Source organism: Strix aluco, chromosome 23 (assembly GCF_031877795.1).
Source record: "Strix aluco isolate bStrAlu1 chromosome 23, bStrAlu1.hap1, whole genome shotgun sequence".
NCBI lineage: Eukaryota > Metazoa > Chordata > Aves > Strigiformes > Strigidae > Strix > Strix aluco.
Genome location: NC_133953.1, coordinates 2,700,318 through 2,728,083, shown reverse-complemented (window position 1 = coordinate 2,728,083; position 27,766 = coordinate 2,700,318). Strand labels below are relative to the sequence as shown.

Here is a 27,766-nt window from a genome sequence, read left to right as displayed (position 1 = left end):
CGCGGGCGGTGGGCAGGCACGGCGCCTTCCTCCTCCTCCTCCTCCGCCGCCTGACGTCAGCCCACGGCCCCGCTCAGTCGCGGGCGGCCGGCGGCGGCGGCGGGCATGGCTGGGGGGCGGCGGGCGGCCGGGCTGGCCCTGGGCTGGGGCTACTGCTGCCTCCTGCTCTGCTGCGGTGAGTGGTGCGGGGCGGCCGGGGCCGGGGGCACCTGCGGGGCGGCCGGGCGGGGGCCGCGGATACCCCGGTGCCGCTGGCCGGGGGGGGCCGGGCTGCAGCCACCGCTCCGGCGGCGGGAGCGGGCGGTGCTGGGGTCCCCCCCCCGCCGCGCTCCGAGGGGGCTGCAGCCCCCGCGGGTGTGTGTCCTCGTCCGCGGGCCCCGCGGTGGGTCTGGGCGTGGGGGGAGCCGGGAGTGCTCCATTCCGTTCTCGGGACCCCTTTGCTCCCCCCCCGCCCTGCCTAAGGCAAGGCAGGGTGAGGGGTGGCCTCCGCGTCCCCGGGGCGGTGGCCAGGGCAGGTGGCCGGCGCAGGGCGGGCTCCCGGGGCCGCGCTCCGTGGGGCGGAGGCGAGGGCGAGCGGGGCAGGGTGCCGGGGTGCCCCACGTGTGTTCAGTGTGCGGCGGCGTGAATCGGTGGCGTTATTAGGCGGCATCCACCCCTTTCCTTCTAAGGAGTTTTTCCCTGAGCGCTGTGTTTCTCTTGGCTTTTTTCACACTTTCTTTTTTTATCCTCTTTCCAGTCCATTTTCACCCTCGGGGCGGGGGGCAGGGCTGCGTTTCCTGCCCTGCCCTGCTCCCCGCAGCACGCCCTCCCCTCGCCGGGGGCCAGGGAGCGGTCCCGGTGCGCTGGCTGCTCCCTGCCGCCTTCTCGCCTTGTCCCTGCCCGGCCACGCTGCGGAGGTGGCCCCAGGCGCCGGGGAAGCGGCTGTGGCCAAGGCGTTGGCTCGGCGGGCGAGCTGACCGCCAAAGGCAGGCTGCTGCTTCCCCCCCCCGGCCCGTGCTGGGATCCCCTTCCCCACGGCACATGTGCCGAGCGGGGCGGTTATTGGTTGGCAGCATCGGTGTGTTTGCGAGCCCAGCCGCGGCGAAAGGCTTGATGCTTCCCAGAAGCGTGAGGGGGCCACGGCCAAGCCATTCGCAGGCGGGCGGGGGGCTGAGCCTGTACTGGGGCTGCCAGTGCCACCCTGGCCCCTTCTGCGCTGCCACCTCCGGCTGTTACAGGGGTTTCCCGGGGTGTTGTCACCTGGCTGCAGGGCTGGGGTTGTGAGGCTTTCCTCTGCTGGTGCATGTGGCGGGGCGGTGGGGTTGGTTTGGGGGTGCAAGGTGCTGGTCGCTGCTGCAGCAGGGCTTTGGCTCCCTCCCCATCCCCAGCGCAGCGAGGGCTGGGCTGGGGCGGAGGCTGTTGGGCGCTGGCGGCGGTGCTGGGGCTCTGCACCCTGTGTCTTCTCTCCAGGGAGAAGAAGGGGTGCAGGTGATCCTGCTCCACGGAAGCTGGGGCACCCCGGCTCAGGGATCTGTGCAGGACGGGCAGCCTTGCCAGGGCAGAGGAAGGCAGCATGTGTGCATGTGCTGGGAGCAGGCAGGATCTGGCCACAGCTCGTTTCCCCAAGAGGGGAGCAAAAACTCACAGAAACCTCAGGCATCTCACGTGCAGCTCCAGCCCCCTGGGGTGCCCCTTCTTGCTGCTCTGCTCCGGGGGCTCTGTGGTGGTGCTGGGGGCTCTGCGCTGCCAACGCAGCCGCGCTGCTCCCCGTCTCCCCACACACCTCGGCTCTGCAGGAGGCTGGCGGAGGGGCTGTGCTATTCCCCACCCCCTTCCCCGGCTCTAAAAGCAAATCTTTGTTCTTGTGGAGCCCTGGCTGCCGGCCGGCTGTCCGCCAGCCAGATGGAAAGGCACGGGGGCTCTCCTCCCTTCCCTGCTTGCTTGCTGCAGACGTCCTTTCCAGATCTCTAGGTCTCCCGCTGGAGCTGTGCCAGGCGCTTGGGGTGCGCGGTGCAGGCTGGAGCTCAGCTCTGCAGCTGGGCTGCTCCACGCTTGGCCGATGGGTCTCCAGCCCTGCCCAGGTTCCCTCACCTAACCGGTGTCTGCAGCTGTGCCGGGCACAAGGAGGATCTCCACGTCCCCCGAGCCTGCTAACGCCTGGGTGCCTGTGCCCAGGGCCTCTCCAGCCTGCCCACGCAGGTACCCGGCAGGCTGTGGGGTCCTGGAGCTGCAGGAGGAAGCCTTGTGTCCCCAGGGTTGTGGGGGGCCTTGTGTCCCCCAGCTAGCTGCACTTGTGGTGTTGCTGGGTGCTCCTTCCAGCCCGAGGGAGGGCCAGTATCCAGCCTGCCCCAGAGGAGGTGGGGGGCAGTGAGCCCTTGTTCCAGGCAGGGTGGGGGCTGCGGCGTCCATGTCCGCCTCCTCAAGGGCAGTGAATGGGTGGGAGGGACGTGTGCCTCATGCCAGCCCCAGATGCCAGCCATTCTCCAGCTCTGAGCTCATGGTTTCGGCTGCTTCGCTGCCTGGATGAGGGCTCTCATGCCGAGCAGGTCAGCGAGCGGGTCAGCGGGGCGGGCCAGCAGCCCTCCCTCTCCAGGGGCTGGCGCTGCCCAGGGCCCATGCCCAAGGTCTAAAAATGATGTGGGTTTGGGGAAAGCCTGGCCTGGCTGCCTGCAGCCCAGAAGTGTCAGGGCTTAGGGGAGCATGCAGGCGGGGCAACTGGGGTGCCCCAGGCTCGCTCAAGTCTGCGGGTGCCTGGCTGTGCCAGGCAGCCAGGTCGTGACCATGAAGGTGGGCAAGTACCTCCAGTACAAAAGTTATCTTTTCCTATGTGTGCTCAGTCCAGTTTCCTGACCACAGTGCAATGCTTATCTCTGGGGCTTTCACCTGTTTTTCTAGCACCTCCTTTCCTGTGCAGTGCTTTGCTCGTCCCCCTTTGCTTAGTGCCAGCTGTGCTGTGCTGATGGGATGGGTGAGGCCCAAAAGCTGGCTGTTGGAGTGTCCTCAGGTGGCTAGTCCTGTAAGCCAGGGCATTTGCTGTGGTAAAAGGGCTCCTGGCTGCATTTTGGGGCTCTGCTACCACATACCCACTCCAGACAAACAGTATTTTGTGGGCACAGCAATGCCCTTTGAAGTTGCCTCACTTGTGAGGCGCCGTGGCTGTTACCGAGTGGGGCTGTCAGGGGAGCTGTTGACACAGCTGGCTTCCTCCAGCCTCTTATCTCCAGCTCCCGTACCTGGGCTGGGCCGTGGGTGCCAAGCCGGCTGGCCCTGTTGCTGCAGGGCTGCGTGCCAGCCCAGGGCATGCAGACCCCCCTTGCTTTGGCACCCTCAGGGCTGGTGGCGATGACACTCCCAGCTTTGCTGTGATGCAGCCCTTGTCTCTGCTATGCCCGGCTGGGGCTGCTCTGCCCTCAGCCCCTTGGGAAGCTGCCCTGTTCCTTGTCCTGGATCGATAGCCATTACCTTCCCCTGATGCTCTGGAGTGTGGCCAGGAGCTCCATTACTGCTGTGGGCAAGCAGGCGGCTGGGCTGGGAAGGAAGGTGGAGTGCCGGGGTGGGCAGGCTCTGCTCACCGGGGGTGTGGGTCCCTGGTGCCACCCGTGCTATGGGTGGGCAGCGCTGCGTTTGCTTTATGGGCAGGGAGCAGAGGAGCAGCTCGGAGTCCCGTCTGTGCCACAGCTGGGGGGTGGGGGGGGCACGCTGCCTCCCTGACGGGCCCTGTTGCCTTGGAGGGGGAAAGGGAGCAGCAGGCAGCCACAGCTGGCTGGGACACCCCTCCTGAGCTGCTGCTCTGCATGCCCCGGTCCGCTGCAGAGGAACACAGCGCCTCATTCATGCCCCAGCTCCCGGGGCCGCTGCGGGGGCTGTACAGGCTGACGTCAGGGCTCTGATCCCAGGCCACGGGAAGGTGCAGCCTTTGTGCTACCAACTTCAGTCTCCAGCACCCGGCCCCTTCCCCTGCCTCTGCTAACCTCCTGACACCTCCTTGCCTGGCTCTTGGGGCCAGTAAGGTGCGTGATGGGCGCTGGTCTGGGATGCTGGCTCGGACTGGGGGAGTAGATGTGTGCTCCAGGGTGCGAGGGGGATCAGCGCTGCCCCAGGCTCAGATTAAGGCATCCAGCAAGGCGATCTGCTCACTTGTGGGCTGTGGAGACACAGCCCCTTCCCATCCCCAGGCAGGGTGCAGCCACTCTCTGCCTTGGTGGTGTGGGGGGTTGGTTGGGGGCTCAGAGGTCCTGCTGCCCATTTCAGCAAGGCTGGGGTGCCGTGGGGAGGGCAGATCTGCAACAGCAGGGGGGTGGGTGGTTGTCTCTGCACGTTCTGGGGAGACCAGTGGTGTGAGCATGGCGTGCCTCAAGCCCTCTCTGTGAACAGGGTTGGTGACCTGAGCCCATGGGCTCTCAGTGGATGCAGGAGACAGTGTGGCAGCGGGAGCGGGGCCGTGCTCCTGACTGGCATTCCCGCTGGTCTGGCACACGGTGCCTGGGGGTCGCTGGCACAGGACATGGCTCTGCCCCACACCCTTTGGGGGGTGGAGATGGGGACAGGCCTGGGCTCAGCTCTCTCGCTGGCTCAGACACGGGGGCTTCCCCGTGCTTCCCGCCCCTGACAGCCTCTGTCCCACAGCTGCAGCCAGCAAGCTGGAGGTCTCCATGCCAGCAGTGGTCGAAGTGGAGAGAGGGGGCACGGCCAGGATCGAGTGCAACTTCTACATCCCTGGAAATGATTCCTATACCTATATCCAGTGGTTCTACGTGAGTGCTGGCCTGGGAGAGGAGCAGTGGGCGGTGGGCTGGAGTGGCAGCTAGCCCGGGGCTTTCTCCTGGGCTCCCGGTCAGCCCAGCCTCGGCCCCTCACCTTGCAGATTGAACGCAACAACCGGGTGCAGCTGTGCCACATCACGGGCAGCGAGATCCTGGAGGAGAACACGGACTACAAGGGACGTCTGCGGGTGGGGAAGGACAACGCCCTCTCCATCAGCAGGGTGACGATGCAGGACACCAGGACCTTCATTTGCCAGGTTGAGGCAGGCAGCCATGGCATGGGCGAGAACCGCACGGAGCTCCGCGTCTACAGTGAGTGATGGGGCAGGAGGGCAGCACGGTCATGCATCTGCTCTGCGGGGCTGGTGGGGGATCCCATCCCTCCTAATACACGTGGGGTGGCTTCTCTTTCCAGAGGTCCCTGAGGCCCCCGAGATCACAGCCATCTCAGGAGGCGTCTCTGTGCAGAGCAGTGAGATCCCGCAGGTGAGGAGAGGCCCCACATGGAGGAGGGGGAGACTCCCAGCCACGCAGGCTCCCCTCTCCCCTTGGGGGCACCCCGTGCTCAAGGCGCTCTCTGCCGCTGCAGATTGCCCAGTGCGTGAGTAGGAACAGCTTCCCGCTCCCCAACATCACATGGTACAAGAATGGGGAGCAGCTGCAGCTGGAGGAGAAGAGTAAGTGGGACGGGGATGGGGTTAGGGAACCACACCTGCCTGCTCGGGAGAGGGGCCGGGGCATCTGTGCTATCCAGGGCCTCATCGGCTGGGGACTGGCAGCCCGTGGCCACCCAAAGGAGCCCTGTGCCCCCAAGGGAGCCCTCCACTCTCCCACGGCCTCCCCATGGGCTGGGAACAGTGGCTCTGTCCCCTGTAGAGGTGAAGATCCTGTCCACGGTGACCCGCGAGTCGAGTGGGCTGTACACGGTGGGCAGCACCCTCTTTGCCCGTGTAACCCGGGAGGACCGCAAGTCCTTCTACCACTGCACCGTGCACTACTGGCTGCAGGGACAGAGGCACGCTGTGGAGTCGCGGCGAGTCAACGTCACCGTTTTCTGTGAGTCAGGGGCTTGGGACCATGCCTGGTGCCGCGTGGCGGGGCTCTGCACCAGCCCTCCTCACTCCCTCCTCCTCCTCCCCCAGACCCTGCGCAGCACGTGAAGCTGCAGGTCATGCCGTCCTCGGCCCTGGTGAAGGAAGGGGACAACGTGAAGCTGGTCTGTGAGGCTGACGGGAACCCAGCACCCGTCTTCAGCTTCTATAAGAGAGAGGTGAGGCCAGAGGGGACCTGGGCACCTCTCCCTTGGCAGACGTCTCGTGTCCTGGCTGCTCCTTGTTCCCTGCCCAGAGGGCCCTGCGGAGTGGGATGCAACAGCTGGGGTGGAGGGTGCCTGTGTGGGGCTAAGGGCTCTGCTTTCTCCCCACTGCTTGCAGCTGGATGACAGCTGGCAGGACCTGTCATCGCTGGCAGACTCCAACACTGGGGTGCTGAACCTGCATGATGTCAGGAAGAGCAGCAGTGGCCTATACAGATGCCAGACCCTGGACTTGGATGATATGAGGCAGCTAGAGAAGGATGTGGAGCTTGTTGTGAACTGTAAGGCAGGGGGACGGGACCCTGTGGATGTCGTGGTGGGTGCCTCATCCCTCCTGCTCACCCTGCCCTGGTCTCCATCCCTCTCTTAGACATTGAAGGGGTCCATGTGAAGATGGAGCCGTCCTCACCCCTTCAGGAAGGGGATAGCGTGAGGCTGAGCTGTGATGCCCATAGCCCTGTGGCCCTGGACTACCAGTGGAGGGATGAGAAGGTGAGCAGGCATTCGGGTACTGTCGCACTCGGGCTTGGTGAGCCTGGCCTTTGCAGCAAACTGGGAAGAGCCAGGAGCTTGCTCCATCTCTCCTGAGAGGCCAGGGGTAGGAGTCCCCCTTCCATGGACCTGCACTGTCCGTCTTTACCTCTTGACCTCCTGGCCAGTACTGCAGGGAGGTTCTGTGCTTGCAGGCTCCCTCGCTGTGTGTAGGAGGGAGGGCTGAGCCTCTTTGGGACAGCTGCAGAGCCTGGGGAGCTGGGCGCAGAAGGGCCTGGTGCTCGGGGCTCATTGCCTGGGGGCATCCCTTCCCAACAGGGCAAGAAGGTTGCGGAAGGGAACCAGCTCTTCCTGAGCAACCTCACCTTCGAAACAGCCAGCAACTTCAGCTGCAAGGTGATCGCACCAAGTGTGCCGGGGCTGGAGCAGAGCAAGGAGGTGGCTGTGGCCGTTCAGGGTAAGAACCGATGTGCGTGTGCAGACGTGCTGCTCTGCCAGAGTGAGCCCCGTTCCGCCCAGCGTCAGCCCTGGTCCCCCCGAGAGCCACGGGTGCTTGATGTGCCGTCCCCACAGGGAAGCCACGGATCGTCGCCATCAGCTCCCCGCTGTACGTGCGGCAGGATGAGGTGGTGAACCTGACCTGCAAGGCCATTGCTTTCCCCAGGCCTTCTCTCCACTGGAATGTCAACGGAACGGTGAGACCTGGGGAGGGTGCTGGGTCCAGGGTGTGGTCTCTCGGAGGGTCTGCGCGCTGACGTCTTTGCTGCCTTCCCCCCTCGCAGGCTCATGAGTATGTTGAAAATCAGCACATCGCCAGCAACCTGACGGTGCGCGTGAACCACGACCTGCTGCGGGCAGGAGCCATGTGCAGGGTCTCCAACGCACTGGGTGCCAGCGAGAAGCACATCCAGCTGCTGGGTGAGTCTCGGGCACGGCCTTCTGTCCCAGGAACCAAGAGAAGTATTTAGTCCCCCTCGCACAGGCGCCCTGTGTGCTGTGCTGCTGTGGCGTGGCTGAGCTCTGTCTCTTTCCCTTCCTGCTCTACCAGTGGAGTCCGTCAGAAAAGGTCAGTCTCTGCACCACGCTGGGGGCGTGTGTCCGTCAGCCCAGGCTCTGGCCGAGCATGCCACAGATGGGAGCCACGCTCGCCTCTGGCCTGGGGAGGGAGCCTTGACTGCTGGCTCTTGCACTGCATCTCTTGCTGCTCCTCTCCCTGCCAAGCCGCGTGGGGAACGGCGGCTCTGCTCCACCTGTTCTCCGCAGTGGTGTGGAAGCTGCCCGCTTGTCCTCAGCCTGTAGCCCAGCGAGGCCATCAAGTGCAGCTTCCTGCAGCCCAGAGCTGCTGGGCGAGGAAGCAAAGGAATGGCCTGACGTCTTGCAGGAAACCCTGTAAGCCATCCTCCTATGGCATGCAGGGGCATGGCAGCCGGCAGCGGAATGCGAAGTGTAGTTGTACAGAAACCGCCCTAGTGGAGCGTTTTTGTACTGACACCTGCATCCTGCAGGGAGCTGGAGAAGCACCGGCAACTGGAGTCCCCGCGGTGCCTTCTTGGGGAAAGGGGTCCTTTCCTTATCCCCAAGGGCATGCAGTAACGCAGAAGCTGAAGAGCATCAGGGTGGGACAGTGATTAACTTCTTCCTCTCCTGTTGTGTTTAGATCAAAAGACACCGGAGGAGAGCAAAGGGGTGATCATTGTGGCGATCATCGTCTGCATCCTCGTGGTGGCAGTGCTGGGGTCTGTCATCTACTTCCTGCACAAGAAGGGCAAGATCCCCTGTGGCCGCGCTGGGAAACAGGACATGTAAGCACTGCTGCCTGCCCTCCCGGGGAGCCCGTGGGGCCAGAGGCGCTTGCCATCACTCATGCTTCCCATCTCATTGCACCAGCCGCTCCCTGCCCAGTGCGGGGGGAGGTGATAGCGCAGCCTCGGGGGCACCGTGCTGGGGTCTCGGCAGCGCTTCCAGCTTCCCACAGCCTGGGGTCTGCACTGCTCACCCCGTCTGCGCAGGGAGGTGATGAGGAGGACAGCAGAGTGGTAGCTCAGCCAAGCGACCCCTCCCCAGGGAGGGGCTGGGTAGCCCAAAGCCTTCTGTGAGCCAGAGCCTCTTTCACCCCCGGCCTTTCTCTGCCCCGGCCCCACTCCAGAGCATCCCCTGATGGAGCCCCAGGGCTTGGCCTCACTCAACCTTCCATGTGCCCTCTTTGGTATCGCAAACGTGTCTCAAAGTTGTCACCTCCCTCCCCTAGCACAAAGCCAGAGGCTCGTAAAGACAAGATTGTAGTTGAAGTTAAGTCAGATAAACTTTCCGAAGAGGCGGGGCTTCTGCAGGGTGCCAACGGCGAGAAGAGACCTGCCGCTGACCAGGTAGGACAGAGCGTCGTGCACTGCCCTTCCCCAGGGCCAGGGCTGCTCCCAGGGCTGGGAGCGGAGGCGAGGACTGTATGGGGGTGCATCGAGGTAATGCTTTTCTCCTCTCTGCGAGCTCCTCTCCCAGCACTCCCCACCCTGCATGGGCCTCCATCATCTATCATCAGCGCTCGAGAGGGGCCGTGGGAGGGAGGGGAGGTGACAAAGCCACGGCTCTCTGCACCAAGGACGTCGGAGCAGCCTTCGCCTGTGCACGTGCAGCTCTGCTCCGTGCCAGCCCCTGGCACCTCTTGGGAGCGTGCTGCCTGCTGCCCGGCCTGCTTGGCTCTGCCTCCTTCCCTGCTCCCTGGAGCTGGAGCCGGGCTCCCCGGTGGGGCTCTGGGGGAAGGAGCTACATAAACATCTCTGGCCAGGAGTCAGAGTGGAAGTTGGAGAACTGGGCCCTGCTCTGGCATCTCTGAGCCAAAGCTCTCAGTGCAGGGTGAGGTGAGCTTCCCGGGCAGCGTGTTTTCCTTTCCTCTGGGGTCAAGAGCCTCCGTGGGCTTGAGCGACTGTTCACAGTATCAGTGCCGGACCATCGCCGTGCTAAGGCAGGGCTTGCCACGCTTGTGCATCCTGCGGAGCCACAGGATGCGGCACCTGAGCCCACTGCAGATTTATTTGCCTTGGGCCAAGCGATAACCCCACCTGGTCCTGTTGAGGTGCAGCTCCTGCTTACCGCCCCTTGCCCTGGGGCAGATGTTCAGCCACCGTGGGGTGGCCCGGGCTGGTGGCTCTGCCCCATCGCACTGCTGTCTGTCACGCAGACATGTGCAGCAGAGCGCCTGGTTTTGTGTTTGCCCCTAACTGCTTTTTTTTTTTTTTCCCCCCTCCCCTCTCTTTCTGTTTTGGCTGACTGAAGAGCGAGAAATACATCGATCTGAGAAAATAGAGGGAATCTACTAAGTGCTTTCTTCCTTCAAACCTTTCCTGCTCTTGGATTGCCTTGTCCCACCTCTGCTCCAGTACCTGGGGAGCTCGGCCAGAGACAATTACTGCGTCGCAGTGCTAAGCCCCAGTGCGTGGGGGGCACCCCCCGACTCGCCTGTCTTTACCTCAACCGTGGGCTTGCAGGTTGTTGACTTAGCAGCAGCAAAGCTGGACTTGCTTACTACTACAGAGAAGCCAACAGCAATATTAGAAAGAAATATCCCATTAAGCTACCTGGTGGAAGGATTTGAGGCTTTTTCTGGAAATCTCTCCTGTATGTGTGTGGGAAGGTTTTGATGCATTTTAACCCAAGCTTGCTGAGAAAAGCTGGTGAAATTTTGCTTTTACTTTTGGGATGTCCCAGGCACCTTAGATGTAGCGGTGTGCAGGTTAGACGAGCGAAGAATGGAAGTGGTATGTGTTAGAGCGGTGTTTGCCAGCTGCTGGGGAGGTGTTAGTGCTTTGCTTTTCCTTTGAACTGTTCTTGTCTCGTTGGTTCAGCCCAGCGTGTCCCAGCAGTGCTGCACGCGTCGGGAGCTCCACGATGGGCAGCTGTGATCCTACGGGAGGCGAGTACCTGGCAGAGCAAGGACGGGGGTGCCCATCTCTCCGGCACATGCCAGACCAAGGGCTTAGGTTCTCTGGTTTGTAGTGTAGCCTTGCTGACGTGAGGGGGAGGGCTTCCCTCTCCACAGGGAATTGGGTTGCTTTTAGGGGGGCTGCAGGCTGCTGCCCACAGCAGGTCCCAGAGGCTCCCCCCACCCCTCCCAATTTAAAACTAAGGAACATTAGGCTAGGGCCAGTCAGTGATGTCTCAGGGTTTTTTGTGCTGAACGATTACCAGCCCCAGGTAAAAATGGTTTATTTCTGTGCTTCGGTGGCACCCCTGGCCCCACAGCCAGGCTGGTGCTCCAGCAGCCGAGCGGTGGAGCGGGGAGATGGGCAAGCAGCCTGCCTCTGTCTGCCCTGCGCCTGCAAACACGGCTCGCTCTCCTGCCTCTTCCTAGAGAGATCCGCTCTCTGCAGCCCCTCCAAGTCACGTACTCGCAGCGCTGTGCTGTCCACAAGCCTGTCTCCCCCCAGCCCTTCGGCAAGGGGCTGAGGCTAACCCTGGGTGGCAGGAGAGGTGTCCCCTTGCGCACCCCCAGCATCCTTTGCCGGTACCGGGGAGCCGTGCAGCAGCCAGCACCCTGACAAGCGGTGAGCTATACTCGTGAGCTACAAGTGGTGTTGAAGCAACAGCTTTGGTTTATATATATTTTTGTCGGATTGTGTGTAAATTTCCAGAAGTTTTGTCTGATACTTGCAAGGTTTTTTTTTTATATATGTGAAAATAAAGTACAAAGTTCCAAGCCAGGTTCCGGGTTTGTTCCCACTAGCAGCGGCCCCGCCGTCCCTGCTTGCTTCCGAGGCTCCCTTCCCCAGGAGCAGGTTACCATGCGCGCGCCCACCTTTAGGTTTGCTTCCCCAACAGCAGGACCGTCACCTCGGAAACGGGCTTAAAATCGGCAGAGGAGTGTTGGCTCCAACCCAGGTCAAAGCTCACGCGCTGCCGTGGCCCCGCTTTTGCCAAAAAGAGCCCTTGGCTTCCTGTGTGAGGCCAGCAGAGCAGTGTTGGCTACAACACTAATAAATCCACTGATGTATTCTAACAAATACTGCTAGAATTACATTGTAGTATATTATTATATATTGTAATATATTTGTAATTCTAATATATTTGTAATATATTACTAGTGGTGGTAGATGCTACAAGATAACACTGTCAGGAGAATTTAATAATCCCATCAGTAGAATCTATTATATAAGTGTATTAATAGCTAATATAGTTACTAATAACTGCTCATGGGTCAGTCTGTCACTAGATTCTGATAGATAATAGGACGCTATAGTAGGTGATTGTGTTGAGCTGCTATAGATACTAATAGCTAGTAATGGATTTTTCCCTTATTCTGACAGATTATAGCAGTTATATACTAAGAGATAATTCTTATTGATATATTCTAATACATTTTAATTGGTAAATGTATTAAGAGCTACTCTAGATACTAATTACAAATAGGTAGTTAATTAGATGCTAATAGTAGTAGCTTTTAATAGGTAATTGCAGTTATACAGAGATGAATAGATAATTCTGTTAAATTCTTGTGGTCTATGGGACAGAACTAAGTGTGCTAATAGTAAATGTCATTCATGAATTCTAACAATTCTAATATAGAATTATCAATAGTAGTTATTAATGCAATTATCTAAGTAGATTCTGTTATAGATTCTATTGTATTTCTAGCTAATCTAGATACTGATAACTACTTCATGAATAACAGTGAAAGCTACAGCGGTGGATTTCACCAGCTATTGTAGGTACTAATAAATCCACACGTGCATTCTGATAAATTATGATAGAAAACTTTAGGACCAGCTGCTCTAACCACCACTCAGAGATAATTGTTAGATTCTAATACTGTATAGCTTGAAACAACTGTTTGTATTACTCCCTACTCTAGGTACTAGTACATCAATAACTCATCAAAACCCATCACTAACTGCAGTATTAGAATCTACCACATTCTAACAGCGAATAGTTATGACAGATGCCAACCACTACTAATCCATAAATCCAGTTCTGCTGTTGCACTGTTACCTGGTCCCCTACCACCGCTGTGCTCACACTGAGGGTAGATGGTAATAAACACTAAGGGACAACTCCATTGTTACACGGGGGTGGTAGAATGCACCAGGCTCTACTAAGGCCTTCAGGAGGTGGCAACGACCACGCGTCTGGTATTAAGACCTTGTTCCAGTGATGGACGACACCCCAGGCCCCTGCCTGCCCCAGCTGCTGCCTCCAACTCTTTAACCTGACCCATAGTGCTGATACCACGAACCCCCCCATATTATTTAACCCTCTTATCGTCCTTTGATGCCTGTGTCCTCATTTCACCCCACGAAGTTTTGAAGGGTTCACCTAACCTCAGCTGCCCCCTGTGTCCTCAGTTGACCTCATTTGACCCCTGTGTCCTCATTTGACCCCTGTGTCCTCATTTGACCCCACAGTGATGTCTTTGGGGGGTTCACTCGACCTCAAGTGACCCCGTGTCCTCATTTGACCCCAATTAACCTCATTTAACCCCACGGTGACGTTTTCAGGGATTCACTTGACCTCAGTTGACCCCTGTGTCCTCATTTGACCTCCGTGTCCTCATTTGACCCCACAGTGAAGTTATGAGGGATTCACTCAACCTCAATTGACCCTGTGTCCTCATTTGACCCCAATTAACCTCATTTGACCCCACAGTGAAGTTTTGTGGGGTTCATTCGACCTCATTTGACCCTTGTGTCCTCGTTTGACCCCTGTGTCCTCGTTTGACCCCAATTAACACCATGGTACCATTTTGAGGGGTTCACTTGACCTCAGTTGACCCCTGTGTCCTCAACTGACCCCTGTGTCCTCATTTGACCCCACAGTGAAGTTTTCAGGGATTTACTTGAACTCAGTTGACCCCTGTGTCCTCATTTGACCCCACAATGATGTCTTTGAGGGGTTCACTTGACCTCAAGTGACCCCGTGTCCTCATTTGACCCCAATTAACCTCATTTGACCCCACAGTGAAGTTTTGAGGGGTTCACTCGACCTCATTTGACGCTTGTGTCCTCATTTGACCCCTGTGTCCTCGTTTGACCCCAATTAACACCATGGTAACATTTCAAGGGGTTCACTTGACCTCAATTAATCCCCGTGTCCTCAACTGACCCCTGTGTCCTCATTTGACCCCGCATTAACGTTTTCAGGGATTTGCTTGAACTCAGTTGACCCCTGTGTCCTCATTTGACCTCCGTGTCCTCATTTGACCCCACAATGATGTCTTTGAGGGGTTCACTTGACCTCAAGTGACCCCGTGTCCTCATTTGACCCCAATTAACCTCATTTGGCACCACAGTGAATTTTGAGGGGTTCACTCGACCTCATTTGACCCTTGTGTCCTCATTTGACCCCTGTGTCCTCGTTTGACCCCACAGTGACGTTTTCAGGGATTCATTTGAACTCAGTTGACCCCTGTGTCCTCATTTGACCCCTGTGTCCTCATTTGACCCCACAATGATGTCTTTGAGGGGTTTACTCGACCTCAAGTGACCCCGTGTCCTCATTTGACCCAATTAACCTCATTTGACCCCCACAGTGAAGTTTTGAGGGGCTCACTCAACCTCATTTGACCCTTGTGTCCTCATTTGACCCCTGTGTCCTCATTTGACCCCAATTAACACCATGGTGACATTTTGAGGGGTTCACTTGACCTCAGTTGACCCCTGTGTCCTCAACTGACCCCTGTGTCCTCATTTGACCCCACAGTGAAGTTTTCAGGGATTCACTTGAACTCATTTGACCCCTGTGTCCCCATTTGACCCCACAATGATGTCTTTGAGGGGTTCACTTGACCTCAAGTGACCCCGTGTCCTCATTTGACCCCAATTAACCTCATTTGACCCCACAGTGAAGTTTTGAGGGGTTCACTCGACCTCATTTGACCCTTGTGTCCTCATTTGACCCCCGTGTCCTCGTTTGACCCCAATTAACACCATGGTGACATTTTGAGGGGTTCGCTTCATCTCAGTTGACCCCTGTGCCCTCATCTGACCCCCCCCATGTCCTCATTTGACCCCAATTTTCCTCATTTGACCCCACAGTGAAGTTTTGAGGGCTTCACTCAACCTGTTGCCCCTGTGTCCTCATTTGACCCCCCATGTCCTCCTTTGCCCCCAATGACCCTCCTCTGATCCCACAGTGCCATCTCTGAGGGCATTCACTCGACCTCAGTCGACCGCGGTGTGAGGTGTTCGGGGGTTCCCCTGACCCCATATGACCTGCGTGTCCTTCTGTGGTCCCAGGTGCCGGCAGTTGCCCCCGCCTGGCCCAGGGCACAGCTGGGCCAGCCTCTCCCCGTTTGTGGCCCTTTCCCTTCCTGCTCTGGCGCTGGGGGGCGCTGCGGGTGGCTGACAGCGTCAGACCCTCCCTGGGGCTGGTCCTGTCACCCCCTCGCACGGGCCCCCCCAGTCTCACAAACTCCATCAGGGCACGCTGGGCTCCAGTGGCCTCTCACAGCCTGCACAGCATCCATCGGACCACACGGTAGTAAAGTGTGTCATACTACCTACATATCTGTAATTTTGGCTTTATTATGTATAATTTCTATTTCATATATACATTCTATAGTAACATCTATAATTCTAAAAATGTTATGCAATAATTATAAAAGCCTTTTAGAGTGCATAGAAGTACTAACAGAGGCTGTGAGAGCAGCGTGGGAGTGATGCTTCAGGAGGTACGAGAGCCCAGCAGAGGCTGCAGAAGGAGGTTCCTGTGGCCTCCCCCAGACTGCTCCTGTGTGGCAACAAACCCGGTAACGTCCTTCTCAGACTCTAATGGGGCCTGATGGGTTACAGACTCTATTAATTGATTCCATTAGTATACGTTAGCTCTATCAATAAACTTGTTAGTATAAACTCTGTATAAATCTTTCCTGCCCCCTGTTCGTTAGTATTTGCGATATGAATTTGAATTTAAGAGATAACGGAGATAACAGTTAAAATGGCTACAAAGTCAGCCGCAGTCTGCAAGAGATCCAGGAGACGAACTGAACATCTCCGACTTGGGCACCCTGAACAAGGTGACAGACCAGCTTGAGCAGGACATTCCCTTTGCAGCACTCACAGAACCAACACAACACAGACCATATGCTACAACAAAGGAAATTTTATTTAAAAATAAAACTTTGTTTTGTTTTCTTTTTACTGACACGGGTGAATGAAATCCCAAACAAAGAAGCTCTTAGTGGGCAGCATACAAGAATGGAAACAATTAATAAATAACATTAGTATAACCTCTAAACATTAACAATGCATTTGCAAACAAAATGAGGACTTTAAACCAAGTGAACCTTAAAGCTCAGCTACTCTCTGTAAGAATATTTACCTTCTGTTTTTCCTTATTCTTTACAGATCTGAAAGGATTAAATACTGCTATTATATTTTTATATTAATGACACTATTATACTTTTTTAAAATATTTTGTGAAAATCTCAACATTTTTAACACTGATATTATACAAATTGGTATTTGTCATTCAAGAGAAAGAACTACTGTTCCTCCCCCACTGGGAATTTCAAAAAAGATTTCTATTAGGAACTTTAAAAATAAGTGTCCTTATTCCCCACTAATTTTTAAAGTGGCACCTTTAAGAAAGTGCCCTGGGAGTTGCATTTTTTCTTGCTCAACTGAAAAAAAACATTTACAGTAATGACCCTGCCTCAGGATTAGCTACAGTAATGTAATGGGTCTAGTGCAGGAAGCAACATGCTGTACTGGGAGCCTGGCTGGCTCCCCCACGGCGAGGGCTCGCCAAGGGCAGGCAGGAAAACTGCGCAGAGCGAAAGCAAGTCCGCTGGTTCCCCGCAGAGACACTCCACGCCTCAAGCTGCAGCACCTGTGACACACACGCAAGGGCAGCGCAGCAGACAGGTTCTCCCACAGCCCTGGCAGGATACGTCTCATCGCAGAGTCCCATTCAGCTACGGTGGCACCGACCACACGAAGTCAGCCCGACACCCTCTTCAGAACAGACGAGACCCGCCTGCTTTCCACAGCTACCTGCTGCTCGCTGCGCACACGCTTCCCGCCCAACTCTGGCCGTACAAAGTGTTTTCGGCTTGCTTTGTGTCCAGGGTTGACAGGTAGGGGGAAACCAGCATTTTTAATGAGGAGAACTCTTATTTTGTTACAAGCAAAACCAATCCTGTCCTACAATTCTACTGTCTTCACACCAAGCTTAGTACAGCACCAGGCCAGACAAGTCACTGTTAGTAACGGGTAAAGTAGGAAACCTCCACAGTTGAAATGCTACAGAACACAGTGTCATAGTTGACGTGACAATTGCCCATCTTTCTTGCCCCTTCCTTCTACCCCTTTCAAAGCAGTCTCACGCTCAAAGGCATCTTTACAGCTTGTCTAGTTCGGGCTCTTCCTTTTCACAGAGGGATGGATACTCAGATCCAGCCTAGTGATGCAGCATTCCCTTAAGAAAGGCACTAGACATTTGGGTTGGGTTTGTTTCTCTTTTTAAAGTAGCATCATAAAGTTAACTTCTTAATAGAGATCAAGAGGTGAAGGGAAAAAAGAGAAATCAATCTTCGGCTTACCTTTCTCTGAAAGAACAACAAGAAAAACACACTGTACAGTGCCTGGATTGACTTCACAGAGCACAGCCATAAGACATGGTCAGGACTCTGCTGCACTTCAGTGGTACTAGCAAATGCTTACATGTCTAAGGAAGAAAAGCCAAGACTTAAGTTTCTTAAATCAGTTTGAGACACAGTGCACAGAAAGGACACATGCAGAAAAATTAGTGATACATGCCACAAAGATTGCTCTCTCTAATCTCTAATACCTGGAACAATACCCAGAGGAACGTCTCTCAGCAGATAAACCCCCAAGACAGGCCTGCAACAGCTCTGCTGGGCATGATTTAATTGAACATTGCAACAAGCCTGTAATAAAGGGCTTGCATGGGACAGGGCATCAGTACTCTGATCACACACACTGTGCAAGACAAGAGTTAAGGCTTTCTAGCTGGACTTGGCTCTGACACAGCCTTGGCAGTGGCAAGAGTCACACGCCACACTTGAACACACTTGCGCTGAGTTTACACAGCAAGTCAGAAACAAAGTGGCTCCAAACCCAACACGGAGCTAATGGCAGCTCTGGAGAGAATATGAAAAGGAGAGAAAAAAAATCATAGTGCTCCCTCGCAGAAGGGTTTTTACCTGGTTCTCCAGGACGAAGCCAGGGGATAAGTCCCATACGCTAGGACTGGTTGCTCAGGCTCACAAGTGTAAGATGCAGATCTACTGAGAGAGCAACCAGAGCTGCCCCTCACTCCTGCCCCTGCAGCACCAGCACTGGGTTTGCTTCTCTCGAAGCTCCCACAGGCAGCCTGACCAAGGCTGCCATGCATAAACTGGCAGAGCACTTCACACAGAAAGAGCAGGACTGGCTCACTACACCGCTGACTGCTGCACATGTGGGCAGAAGAACAGCTCTTCTGCCCTGAATGCAATATGCACTGACATCCCCTTCTCTGCAACTCAGCACCCTGACCAAGGCCGGCTCCTGCTCTTGGCTGTGCCTGACCTCTCTCGGCACCACTGCAGAGCACCGTGCCCACTGACATAAATCTCATCGGTGTGCTGCACTGGCACGTTTCAGCCCTGGCCCCACAACAGCAACAGTGGTGATGGCCTGCAAGTATTGCAGGAGATCTCATGGTTTCAGAGAACATCTTCTTTACTACAGAAAGGAGGGGAGTAAAGAGAGATAGTCCATGCTTTTAAACTGCCTGGAACCCATGGCGTCGATTTAGAAAGCTGTAGACTTAGAGAGAAACCCATACTTTACAGAAAACAAACATTTTATGCTTAGTTCCCTTTGCTAATACTTGCTAAGTCCTCTCCGCCAACTGCGAGCTCTTTCTCTGAGATCTGGGCCCAGCTACGAGATTCTTTAAAAGGCTAAACTGCATCCAACTGCCATAATCACTCCAACAATATTTCAAGTTGCAACCCCTTGCCTAGTGACTACTGCTGCCCTTAGAGAGATGCAAATAATGCTGGACATGCTTCAAAAGGCTAACAGTGTACACAGAGCACTTGTTCGTCTGTCAGGCCGTGATCTGTGCATCCCTACTCGATTTAAACCGTCTCAAAAGGAACCACACATCTCTCACACATCAAGCAGATACGAACAGAGTTAAGTAACTGAGTATGCAAGTCAGTTTTTTTCAAAGTAACAGCTGAGTACTGACTTTTAAAGCCACGTGATCGTTTTACAAATACAGACGTTTTCCAGATCTGTTTTAACACAAGCTCTGGCAACACCTTAGAGTAATGGAAATGGAGAAAAAGAGACCCCATGTTGTTTTGATAGCCATGCAGAGAACTGCTGCATTTCTTTTACTGCAAAGCAGGTAAGATACCAGCGAATACATCAGCTGCATCTACCAATTCCACAAAACAGCCTGGCACAAAGACAGCTGGCTCCTGCAAAAGCTCTCTGAAGGAGATGATGGAATGTGTGTGAAGGCCACTAGTCTGCAACAGCCACCATGCAATTAAGATAAATAAAACATCATATTTACCAGGTGCAACATTCCTAGAGAAAGAGCACATGGGAGTGTCCAGTGACGGCTGCCCGAGCCCAGCAGGGCCACAATCAAGTCTGAGCATCGAAGCACAAAATGCTCAAGGCTAAAAAAGGAGAAGCAGCAGCCAGTTCTTTGCTCTCACTCAAATTCTTCCCACCCTCTCCCACCCCTCAAAAACACGCAAAACTTTCAGGACATCTAGCTGCCCGGAATCTGGTGCTGCCAGTGCTGCCGGCAAGAGGACATATAGGAGGAATCCAACTCCCAGCACTGTCAAGACCAAAATGTCTGACAGAAGCTAGTCATGCGATCTCCAGGCAAAAAGGGAGGACTTGAATCGTAAGCAACAAATGCTATTATTACAGGCGAGAGGGAAACACCATGGCAAACAGGAAGCAATCGAAAGATTCTTCCAAGGTCTCCTATTTATTCCCAGCAGAAAGTGACCTCCCAGCTGCTCTAAAAAGCCTGAGCCAGACACATAGCAGCGAACAGATCCAAACCTAGTACCATGAACCACAGGACACACCACACTGACCTCGAGACTTTGTTTCTCAGAGCATTCACTTAGAATTCACAGCACAAACACTCCCCCCAGCCTCCAGGGCATCAGCTCGGGGATCCCTTGTTGCGATACCTTTCTCTACCAACACCCTGGAAATAAATCTGTTCTCTCAAACAAGAGGTAGGGGTAAAGGACTCCAAGACATACACTGTATAAAACACCATTCTGCTCCATTTCATCCCACTGCTTTGAAATCTGGAACCACAAAAACCTGATAACTGATTCTCTTAAGAGGCAGGACTGACCTCAGCACGAAGTCTCTAAAGGAACCCCTTCCCCTTTGGTGCATAGCTGGGCTATGGCTGCCCAGGCAGTTGGTCCACAGAAGTTGTAGGTGTGGAGGTAATGTGCTATGTGGCCACATGCGCAGGGGAGGAAATGGAAACAAACTCCCGGAGAATATTCTTGGCCATTTCAATATTGTTATGTGCAATGACCAGTGCTTTCTGAATGTCCTGATATGAGTAGCCTTGGCTCATTAGATTCTCGATCTCACTGGAGAGTTGCAGTGACGCACTGGTCCCGCTGCTGGCTCCGCCTGTTTGGCAGCTCCCTGCTTTCCGCTCAGAATTTATTCTCCGTGGTAGCGGCTTTGGCGGCCTTTCTGGAACTTGAGAGCCATCTGAAAAACCTGGAAGGAGAAACAAATGCATCACTTCAAAAAAGGACATGTGATTCTCGCTTGGAACAAAGCAGGAATGCCATTAGACTGATAAATGGCACTTCAAAAACATGCCACTGAAAGCTACTCCACTTTCCCCAACCAGCCTATCCTCTCACACAACAGGATGGATTAGTTCAGCTTCCCCTCCCATCTGCAAAAACAGCTATGGAGTTTTTCTCTTAGGGGGCCCCATCAGGCTAATTTATTAAGATAAGACCATGTAAATAAAAAAAACTGACCAGGGATGCATGTGTGTGTGTGAGCAGAGCTCAGATATCAGCCTTAGAACAAGAAGCAGAGACCTGCTGGGAAAAAATGACATAGAGAATATGCAACTTTACCAAACATCCCATTTCCGTCTCGAATCTGACAGCAACCCCCAGTTTAACTGTCCAGATGCTGATCTCTCCTCACGGAACTGTTGTCCGCATTGCAGCATGCTGAGGGAGTGTATGCACAAAACCAGATCTATCAGTTACAACTCATCCACCACAATTGCTCCAGCAACTGAATTACGTTCTCTGAAGGTCTGCTGCTCTTGCTCTGCCAGCCCACCAGCAGGCCAGGGCCATCTACAAGAGCTCCTGCTGCAGCTCACCCTATCTAATGGCTGGCAGCTATGGCAGATCAGTATGCTCAGCCTGTTCTGCCTTTCCTCTCAGTCACTCAGATGTGTTACTTGTCAGTAGACACATCACGCACTACTCCTGGGAAGAAAAAATAGCCAATACACCAAACAAGACACCAAACACTCCAAGGACTTAGCTAATGCCTCGGAGAAAAACCACATTGCTTAATGTGTTAATCCAACATCTGAATTTTTGAGTACTAACCTCCCGTATCATTGCAGAAAGCACTTTTTCCTACTTTGCAAATCACAGGAAACTTTTCTGCATGAGTATCTGACACCACCTTAAAGAAAATTTTACTTGTCTTCTGGAGAAACCCCTCAAGGCACTCAAGATAGAGTCTTCTAGCAGCAGAACTGGTGCCATAAGACCATAAGACTAAGAACGTCCAACCAATCCCTTTTTAAGAGTGGGCACTGCAGCACTGGTCAGAAATGAAGCAGTCATTGTGGAGCCCTTCTGAAAAACTCGTACCGAAAGCACTGAGATAGAGAAGGCTCTTCAGGAAACAAATTCATTGAAGCTTTCTCACCAACCACAATGCAGTTCAACTCCCTCATCTTCAAAGTACAAGCTTCTTGTACATAAAAAGCTCTTTGTACGTTTGAGAAAAAGGACTACCCACTTCTCTCCCCCAAATTGTCTTTTGAATTAGCTGTTTCAGCCTGAACTGGACCAAATTTCAGAGACCATGGGTCAATTTGAGAGGACAACTACAGTATTTTTGGTAAATGATTAAGAAACTAAACTGTAGGGCACAACGCATGAGAACATAAATCTGCCAAAATGTATCCCATGCTAGTCAGGCTTGCTTAACACCAGGCTTCAGCAGCAGACAATACCCAGTGTCTCAGAAAACTGAATATGCTTCCCAGAGCAGTAACAATCAGCATTTCCACAGCATTTTTCATTAGCAGATCTCCTAAAACTATGAAGCAGGACAATAGTGTTGTTATTTCAGGGCTGTAGAGACAAAGAAGCGTCAATGATTAAGATCAGTACTTTGTCTGGGAGGAGGACATGAGCTCCCTCTGTCCCTTCTTATCCCTGTCGGTCACATTCTACAGACACAGTGACAGACTTAAGAAGTGAGGCGGGGAGCAGGGAGGAGTGGCAAAAGCTAACAAACTTCTCTGCACCAGTGAACTCTTCTCTGTGCTGAAGAAGGGCAAGCTCAGGGAAGGGGAAGTGGTGAAGCAGGTGAACAGAAGACTCACTGGGGCAAGTGGTGCTGGAGGTCCCCAACAGGAAGAGTTTCAGAGCTTTCTTTAGAGCTGCTGGACAGTTGTAGGGAATAAGTCAAGTATTATTCAGAAAGGCTCTTGGAGAGGTGAGGCTTTTAGTTTTTCCCTCGAAGAACGTGCCTTGCAGCCAGGACAAGATGTCCTCTACTCCCCAGGGACAAAAAGCTGACCTTGCTGAGCCACTAGGTCCCTGCTCCAAGGAAGCGACAGCATCCAACAGTACACTTGTGCCATCTGCTGGCAACGACGGCAGCCGAGACAGAGACAGCCAGACAGAAGCTGTGCAAGGCCAGCCATCTTATCGTCACCTGGAGCAGTGATCAGCAGTAACATTCTGAAGTTCTCTTTTATGCCCTGGTACAAAAGGTATGCCATGCCCTGTAGGGAACCGTGGCTTAAGAAACATCCTTTAAGCTGAGGAAAGGTTTTCCGAACTGTGATTTAAGTATTATTTGCTAGCTCAGTGATTAAATGACCAAGGCAGTGCATTCCAAGTTGCAAACCAAACTGAACCTAAGAACCTGTGTAATTCTGCCTTGAAATCTGATTTTACAGCTTACATACAAAACCTTGAGCAAGTGACAGAAGTTTCAAACATGCATAGCAAGCCATCAGTACCCCCTAAAAGATGAAGAGTACGGGTGTTCTCTAACCTGTTACAGGGTCATTTTCCAAAGACATTCGGCTGAAGGCAGGTGTGGCATTGGAGATATCAGACAGTGTGCGACGAGCAATAGCAACTGGTAGCGGTGGTTTGGGGATATCGTAGCCATCTTCCTCATTTTCTGACTCTTCAGGGCCGTTGCTGGCAGTGGCTGCTGCCAGATCCCCTTCATCTAGAATAAGAGGCACATGCTGAGCTCTGGGACTGAAGAGAGCCTCTCTCAAGGCAGACTCTGTTCCCCTCTAGTCCACAAACACTGACAGGCCACACAGCTAAGGTTCTGCTGCCAAAACCCCACATTCAATGGAAGCTCTTTCCAGAAGGTAGTATTAGATTAAAAATACTTATGATAGATGTGGGCTGACAACTGCTGCCTAGGAAAAAAGATAATCTTCAAAACAGCAATTTTTTTAACAACTGTTGAGCATTTTTATAGTACATTCCAACTAGGCCTCTCAACAACATCCCCACATGCAGTCTGTGGTACACAGACCCAGATGTTTCCACATACATTCTAGCTATTTTAACAGCAAAAGCAAATAACATTTAGTTTAGCCTAAGATGCTGTTTCAACTGCGACTGGGATCAATTCACCGTACCCCAGTTTCTCAGTTGCTTTTTTAGCACACCTACTCACCAGAAGTGTTGACAGTCTCGAAAGCAGAGGATGCTGCTTGGGAGTGAATGTTGTACATTGCTTCATACGTACAGCCATCCGTCTGCTGGTCGCAGTCTAAAACTCTGAGGGAGAGAACACATATGTCCCTTCAGACAAGTGACAGTGGTCAACCACCACCACCTAGTCCCTGTGACTGAGATTCTGCAAGATCCCTGCTTCAAAGTGAAGTCGCCGCTGTTCTGTGAAAGAGTGTTTGTTCCAGAAAATCTCTAGAAATGTATATATTGCAATAGAGCGTATCAGCTTAAAAGAGTTTAATCGATACCACCAGAACCCAAACTTTTAATAGAATTTTGAATTTCAGTTGCTGCTGCTCTCAAAAGGTTACCAGCAGAAACAGGGGGGAGTGGTTATCTGACTCCTTTAATACTGTGTAAGGATTCTGCAAAAGAGCCGTAGTCGCATTTCATTTACAGTAAGCTACGTTAGTCTAGATTCTGCTGAACATCACTGAGGGATTTCAGCAAACTGAGCAAGCAAAATCTCCATCCTAGCGAACAAATATGCTTTCCCAGAGCTGTGAGGAGGAAGCACAGTACATACGAACACAATCTCACCGTAAACTCTGAGTCATTTCCAAAGGCATTTTGATCTCTGGTTTTTGTACAGCAGGACCTGGAGGCACCACAGGCAGAGAAGATGGTGACATGTATTCAGTGTCTTCATCGCTTTCAGACTGTTCCCCAGGAGGCAGTTTTGGTACAGGCAGTGGTCTGGAGGCAGAAGAAACAAGATATAAACATTAGAAAAACATTTACACCAAATCTAATTAATATCAAAGTGGCCTTTAATCCACAGCAGAAGTAACAAGGAGCCATCTTATAGTGATTCTGTCTAAAGAAATAACTTGGCTTTCTGGATTCTCAGTAGTCCAGCTACAAGGTCACACTGGCACAGAGTCATTATGCAAAAGGAAGTTGACAATATCATACACATTATACAAAACCTACTTCACACAAAGACCAACTCAGAAGTGAATTCATAAAAGAGCTAATAGCAACTGTAGCCTGTTTCCTATAGCCACAGCCAAGGGTAACTACCAGCACTACCCACAGATCTTTGGGATGCTGATTTCATCTACTTTCTCCAGATTGTGTATTTTGATTCTGTCAGAGATTAAAACTAAGGCTGACAGAGTAGTGTCAAATTCTGTCCCTGACATCAGCATGGAGAGCACCCTATGATTACTATTCTGTAAGTTACAAAAGAGCACTTTTGCTAGAAAACAACACACCTGGCAGCTAAGGAGTAGATCGCATTGGCAGATGAAGAGGGTTTAATCTTGGGGTGTTCACACTCTGGGGTTGTTGGTGGACCACTGTTCAAGCTCTGAAAGAAAAAAAATCCAAACTGGGAATCAGAAACACTACATATAGCAGGGCAGTTGCAAAGCTGTCAGCCAGTCACTCAACACATCCTCTGGGGAAATGAAGCATCTTCATTTGTTCCAAAGCATTTACCGACACCTTAGAAATCCAGTCGTTCTATGACAGTTTTCCCTCAGTGAGGGCACAAGTAGGGTTTTTCTCCTGTGGTCAACTGACCGTTTACACAAAAACTGCTGGAATTTTGTACCTTTTGAGACTCCAATGGCTTTGGCAAATTCAGCTGAAAATAGGCCAAAAGGCCAAAACGTGGGACAAGAGGAAAAGGACAGAGACAAGCACACACATACAGAGACAGAACGACAACTGGGCAAGTGTCATCTTCTTAGACAATCTGGCTAGAAATGTACTTGCTTTCAATTTTAGAAAGCTGGAGGTTTTAAAAGGAAAAATTAGAGGAATGGAATCAAAGAAAGCAAAACTGCCTGGGATTTCTTTTAGAGAACAATATGTTGGACTACTAAATTACACATCATGACATTGGCAATAGTAACAGATCCAAATTTAACTCAGATTTTATTGTGTTAAACTAACCATAGCTACTGTGTATACGTTTTACAGGACTGAAAACTGAGACGAGTAAATTACACTTTTGCAGCATACCAGCTCCCAATACAAAACATTCTTCTCAGTTTTTCAAAATTGAAAGGTGAACAGTGACCATGAAATTGTGGCTCACGACTGCTCACACTGGGATTTCAGCCTTGCTCCCAAGAGACACAAAAGCCCTTCCCTAAGAAGTCCTCCCATTACTCTCCCTTGCCGAGCACTCACCAGTTCCCTTCCATCTCTCCTGTGGCACAAGATCGCCCTAGTCAGATATAAACTATGAGAAGAGGACACCTTGGAAGATTTAATTCCTCACAGATTACCTCCATCTCCGATAGGCCTACTCACCACTGGGTTGTCCAGGCTGAGCGTGCTCCCAAGCCGATGGCTGTCAGCCCTGGAGTCCATCTGAGAGGGCAAGGAAAAGGGAAGCGAGTGCCTGTTTGACAGTTCTCTCCCAGCCCAAGGGTCACCAGGGCTAAGAGCTACAGATGGGGCTTTGGGAATGGGCCTGGATGGCCACAGATCCGCCTGACGGTTGGAGGGCACAGGGGGTGGTTTGTCTCTCGAAGGACAATCTCCTGGTGTGCAGGGCAGAGGACGTCTCTGCGGTCGACTTTCAGTCCCAATGGAATGTGGCCTGTCCGGAGGTGGTGGTGGCGGGAGATCTCTGAGCGTGGGTGGGATTGGCAAAGGTTTATCCTTGTGAAGAGTACCAGGTGCAGCCTGGAAAGCAGAAGAATGTAAAATATTGCTTAACAAAGGTAGTCTAGCCACAAAAATAAAAAGGAGGGAGGCAGGTGGCAGAAGGGTGAGTTTTGGGTTTTGCTTTATCTATTTCTACAAGAAATTATCTCAAAGGATGTGGAGATAACTCTCCACGTGTCCACAAGTTAACCTTCCAGAGGTACCTTCTCTACAGGCTTGAAGAGATAGCACGGTAACTACATGCAGCTACAGCTAGGGCACTAAACACCCCAGATTTTTCTTGAAGAAAAAACCAAAAGCTTACAGCAGCATTAGATAGGATTCCAAACAAGGGATAGCCATCATGTATAAAAAAGATTCAATTGTGGGTTATTTATACAAGTTAACATTCATCTGTCAGCACTGAATATTCATAGAAATGGATATTTTCTTCTGTCTGAATTTTCAAACATAATTTCATTCCTTCATCCAAACCAGCTGAAGAATTGCTGCCATGTCTCAACAGCCAATGACCAAATACCATCAAGATCACACTACTGCCTTCTGCTAGTCAATCAGAAAACCAGTTAATCTCTCCCAGTCACACATATGTCATTCCTTCCTTAGTTTTCTATCTGAAAAAATTGCTTGATGGAAGAATTTGTGAAGAAAAGTTGGGACAGAAATATGACACCTTCCCACATCTAGCCTGCTAGCTAGAACAAAACAAAAGCCCATAAAGGCGGCTCCAAAGGGCACAGGCAGCAGTGGCTGAGGCTGAAAACCAGTGAAGATAGGTAATAACAACAACAGTAACTTGGTAGTTCAACAGGAGGACCACCAGTCACCCTAAGTGTAGAAAAGACAGGCCCTTTAAACAGCAAGAAGGGACTGTCCTAGCATGGATTCCAGAGGGTAGCACTTGTTTTCAGGACAGACTGGGCTTTTGTGGGGAATGGAAGGAAAGTGGCCTGACAGGACTACAGAAAAGGAAGAAGAAAGTCTGGTGTGAAAGTACTTAGGGATATCACAGGGAACACGCAGTGTTCACCAGAATGCTGCTCTTCTTGCCTGCCCCACCAAAACCACAGCTGAAGGGGCAAACAGGGTGTTTGACCTTTGAAGAGGTCCCAGGACTGGAAGCCCCAGGCGGATTGGACACTCGCTGCTGCAAGAGATCCAGTCGCGGCGGCACAGGAGGAAGCGTGGCCTGTGGAGCTACTGAGAATGGAGAAGGAGGACGCTCAACCTGAAAAAGAAAAGAATGGGAAAATCAACAAATGACAAAATCCAGAAGAACTCCTTTTCTCTAGAGAGGCTTTCACGCTCTCTGACTCGTACTGGCTTCAATATTGCTGCTGTGTTACATTACTACGTCACTATATTAGTAACAATCATACACCAGTAAACGAAGGCAATTTCACAGCACAACTTGCAGCAAGCCTTGAAGATCACCAGTGGTCTTAGCTGTGGCACACAACTGAAAATGCACACTTAGCAATGGCACAATAAAAGACAAACTGGTTTGCAGGAGTAACAAACCTGCCTTACTGGGCCCTCAGCAAAAGCAACCTTTTTTTTTTTTTTCCGACACTAGAGGGCATAATGTGCTGCAAAACCTAC

The 27,766-nt window shown here is 52.6% G+C and overlaps 2 protein-coding genes across 4 annotated transcripts in view; one reads left to right on the top strand and one right to left on the bottom strand.

Annotated features, from left to right (window-relative positions):
- The first annotated feature begins 65 nt into the window (after positions 1-65).
- Positions 66-11,243, top strand: MCAM (melanoma cell adhesion molecule). 2 transcript variants are annotated; one of them, XM_074848922.1, is made up of 15 exons: positions 66-175; positions 4,606-4,733; positions 4,844-5,054; positions 5,158-5,228; positions 5,332-5,419; positions 5,619-5,798; positions 5,885-6,012; positions 6,176-6,338; positions 6,428-6,549; positions 6,868-7,006; positions 7,123-7,244; positions 7,332-7,467; positions 8,207-8,351; positions 8,798-8,915; positions 9,820-11,243. In XM_074848922.1, exons 1-15 carry the CDS (start codon positions 106-108, stop codon positions 9,847-9,849), a joined length of 1,851 nt encoding a protein of 616 aa, XP_074705023.1. In that variant the 5' UTR covers positions 66-105; the 3' UTR covers positions 9,850-11,243. The 2 variants fall into 2 exon arrangements, with proteins under 2 accessions (XP_074705023.1, XP_074705024.1); XM_074848923.1 differs by lacking the exon at positions 8,798-8,915.
- Positions 11,244-15,618: 4,375 nt separating this feature from the next.
- The window catches only part of CBL (Cbl proto-oncogene), a 44,306-nt gene continuing 32,158 nt past the window's right edge, over positions 15,619-27,766 (bottom strand). For both annotated transcript variants that reach the window (XM_074849069.1, XM_074849070.1), the window contains 7 exons: positions 27,261-27,392; positions 25,805-26,182; positions 24,757-24,851; positions 24,080-24,235; positions 23,481-23,584; positions 22,833-23,015; positions 15,619-20,273 (listed from right to left, as the gene is read on the bottom strand). In XM_074849069.1, the coding sequence (XP_074705170.1) occupies positions 19,993-20,273; positions 22,833-23,015; positions 23,481-23,584; positions 24,080-24,235; positions 24,757-24,851; positions 25,805-26,182; positions 27,261-27,392 (1,329 nt within the window). In that variant the 3' untranslated portion in view covers positions 15,619-19,992. The remainder of the gene's footprint in view (positions 20,274-22,832; positions 23,016-23,480; positions 23,585-24,079; positions 24,236-24,756; positions 24,852-25,804; positions 26,183-27,260; positions 27,393-27,766) is intronic.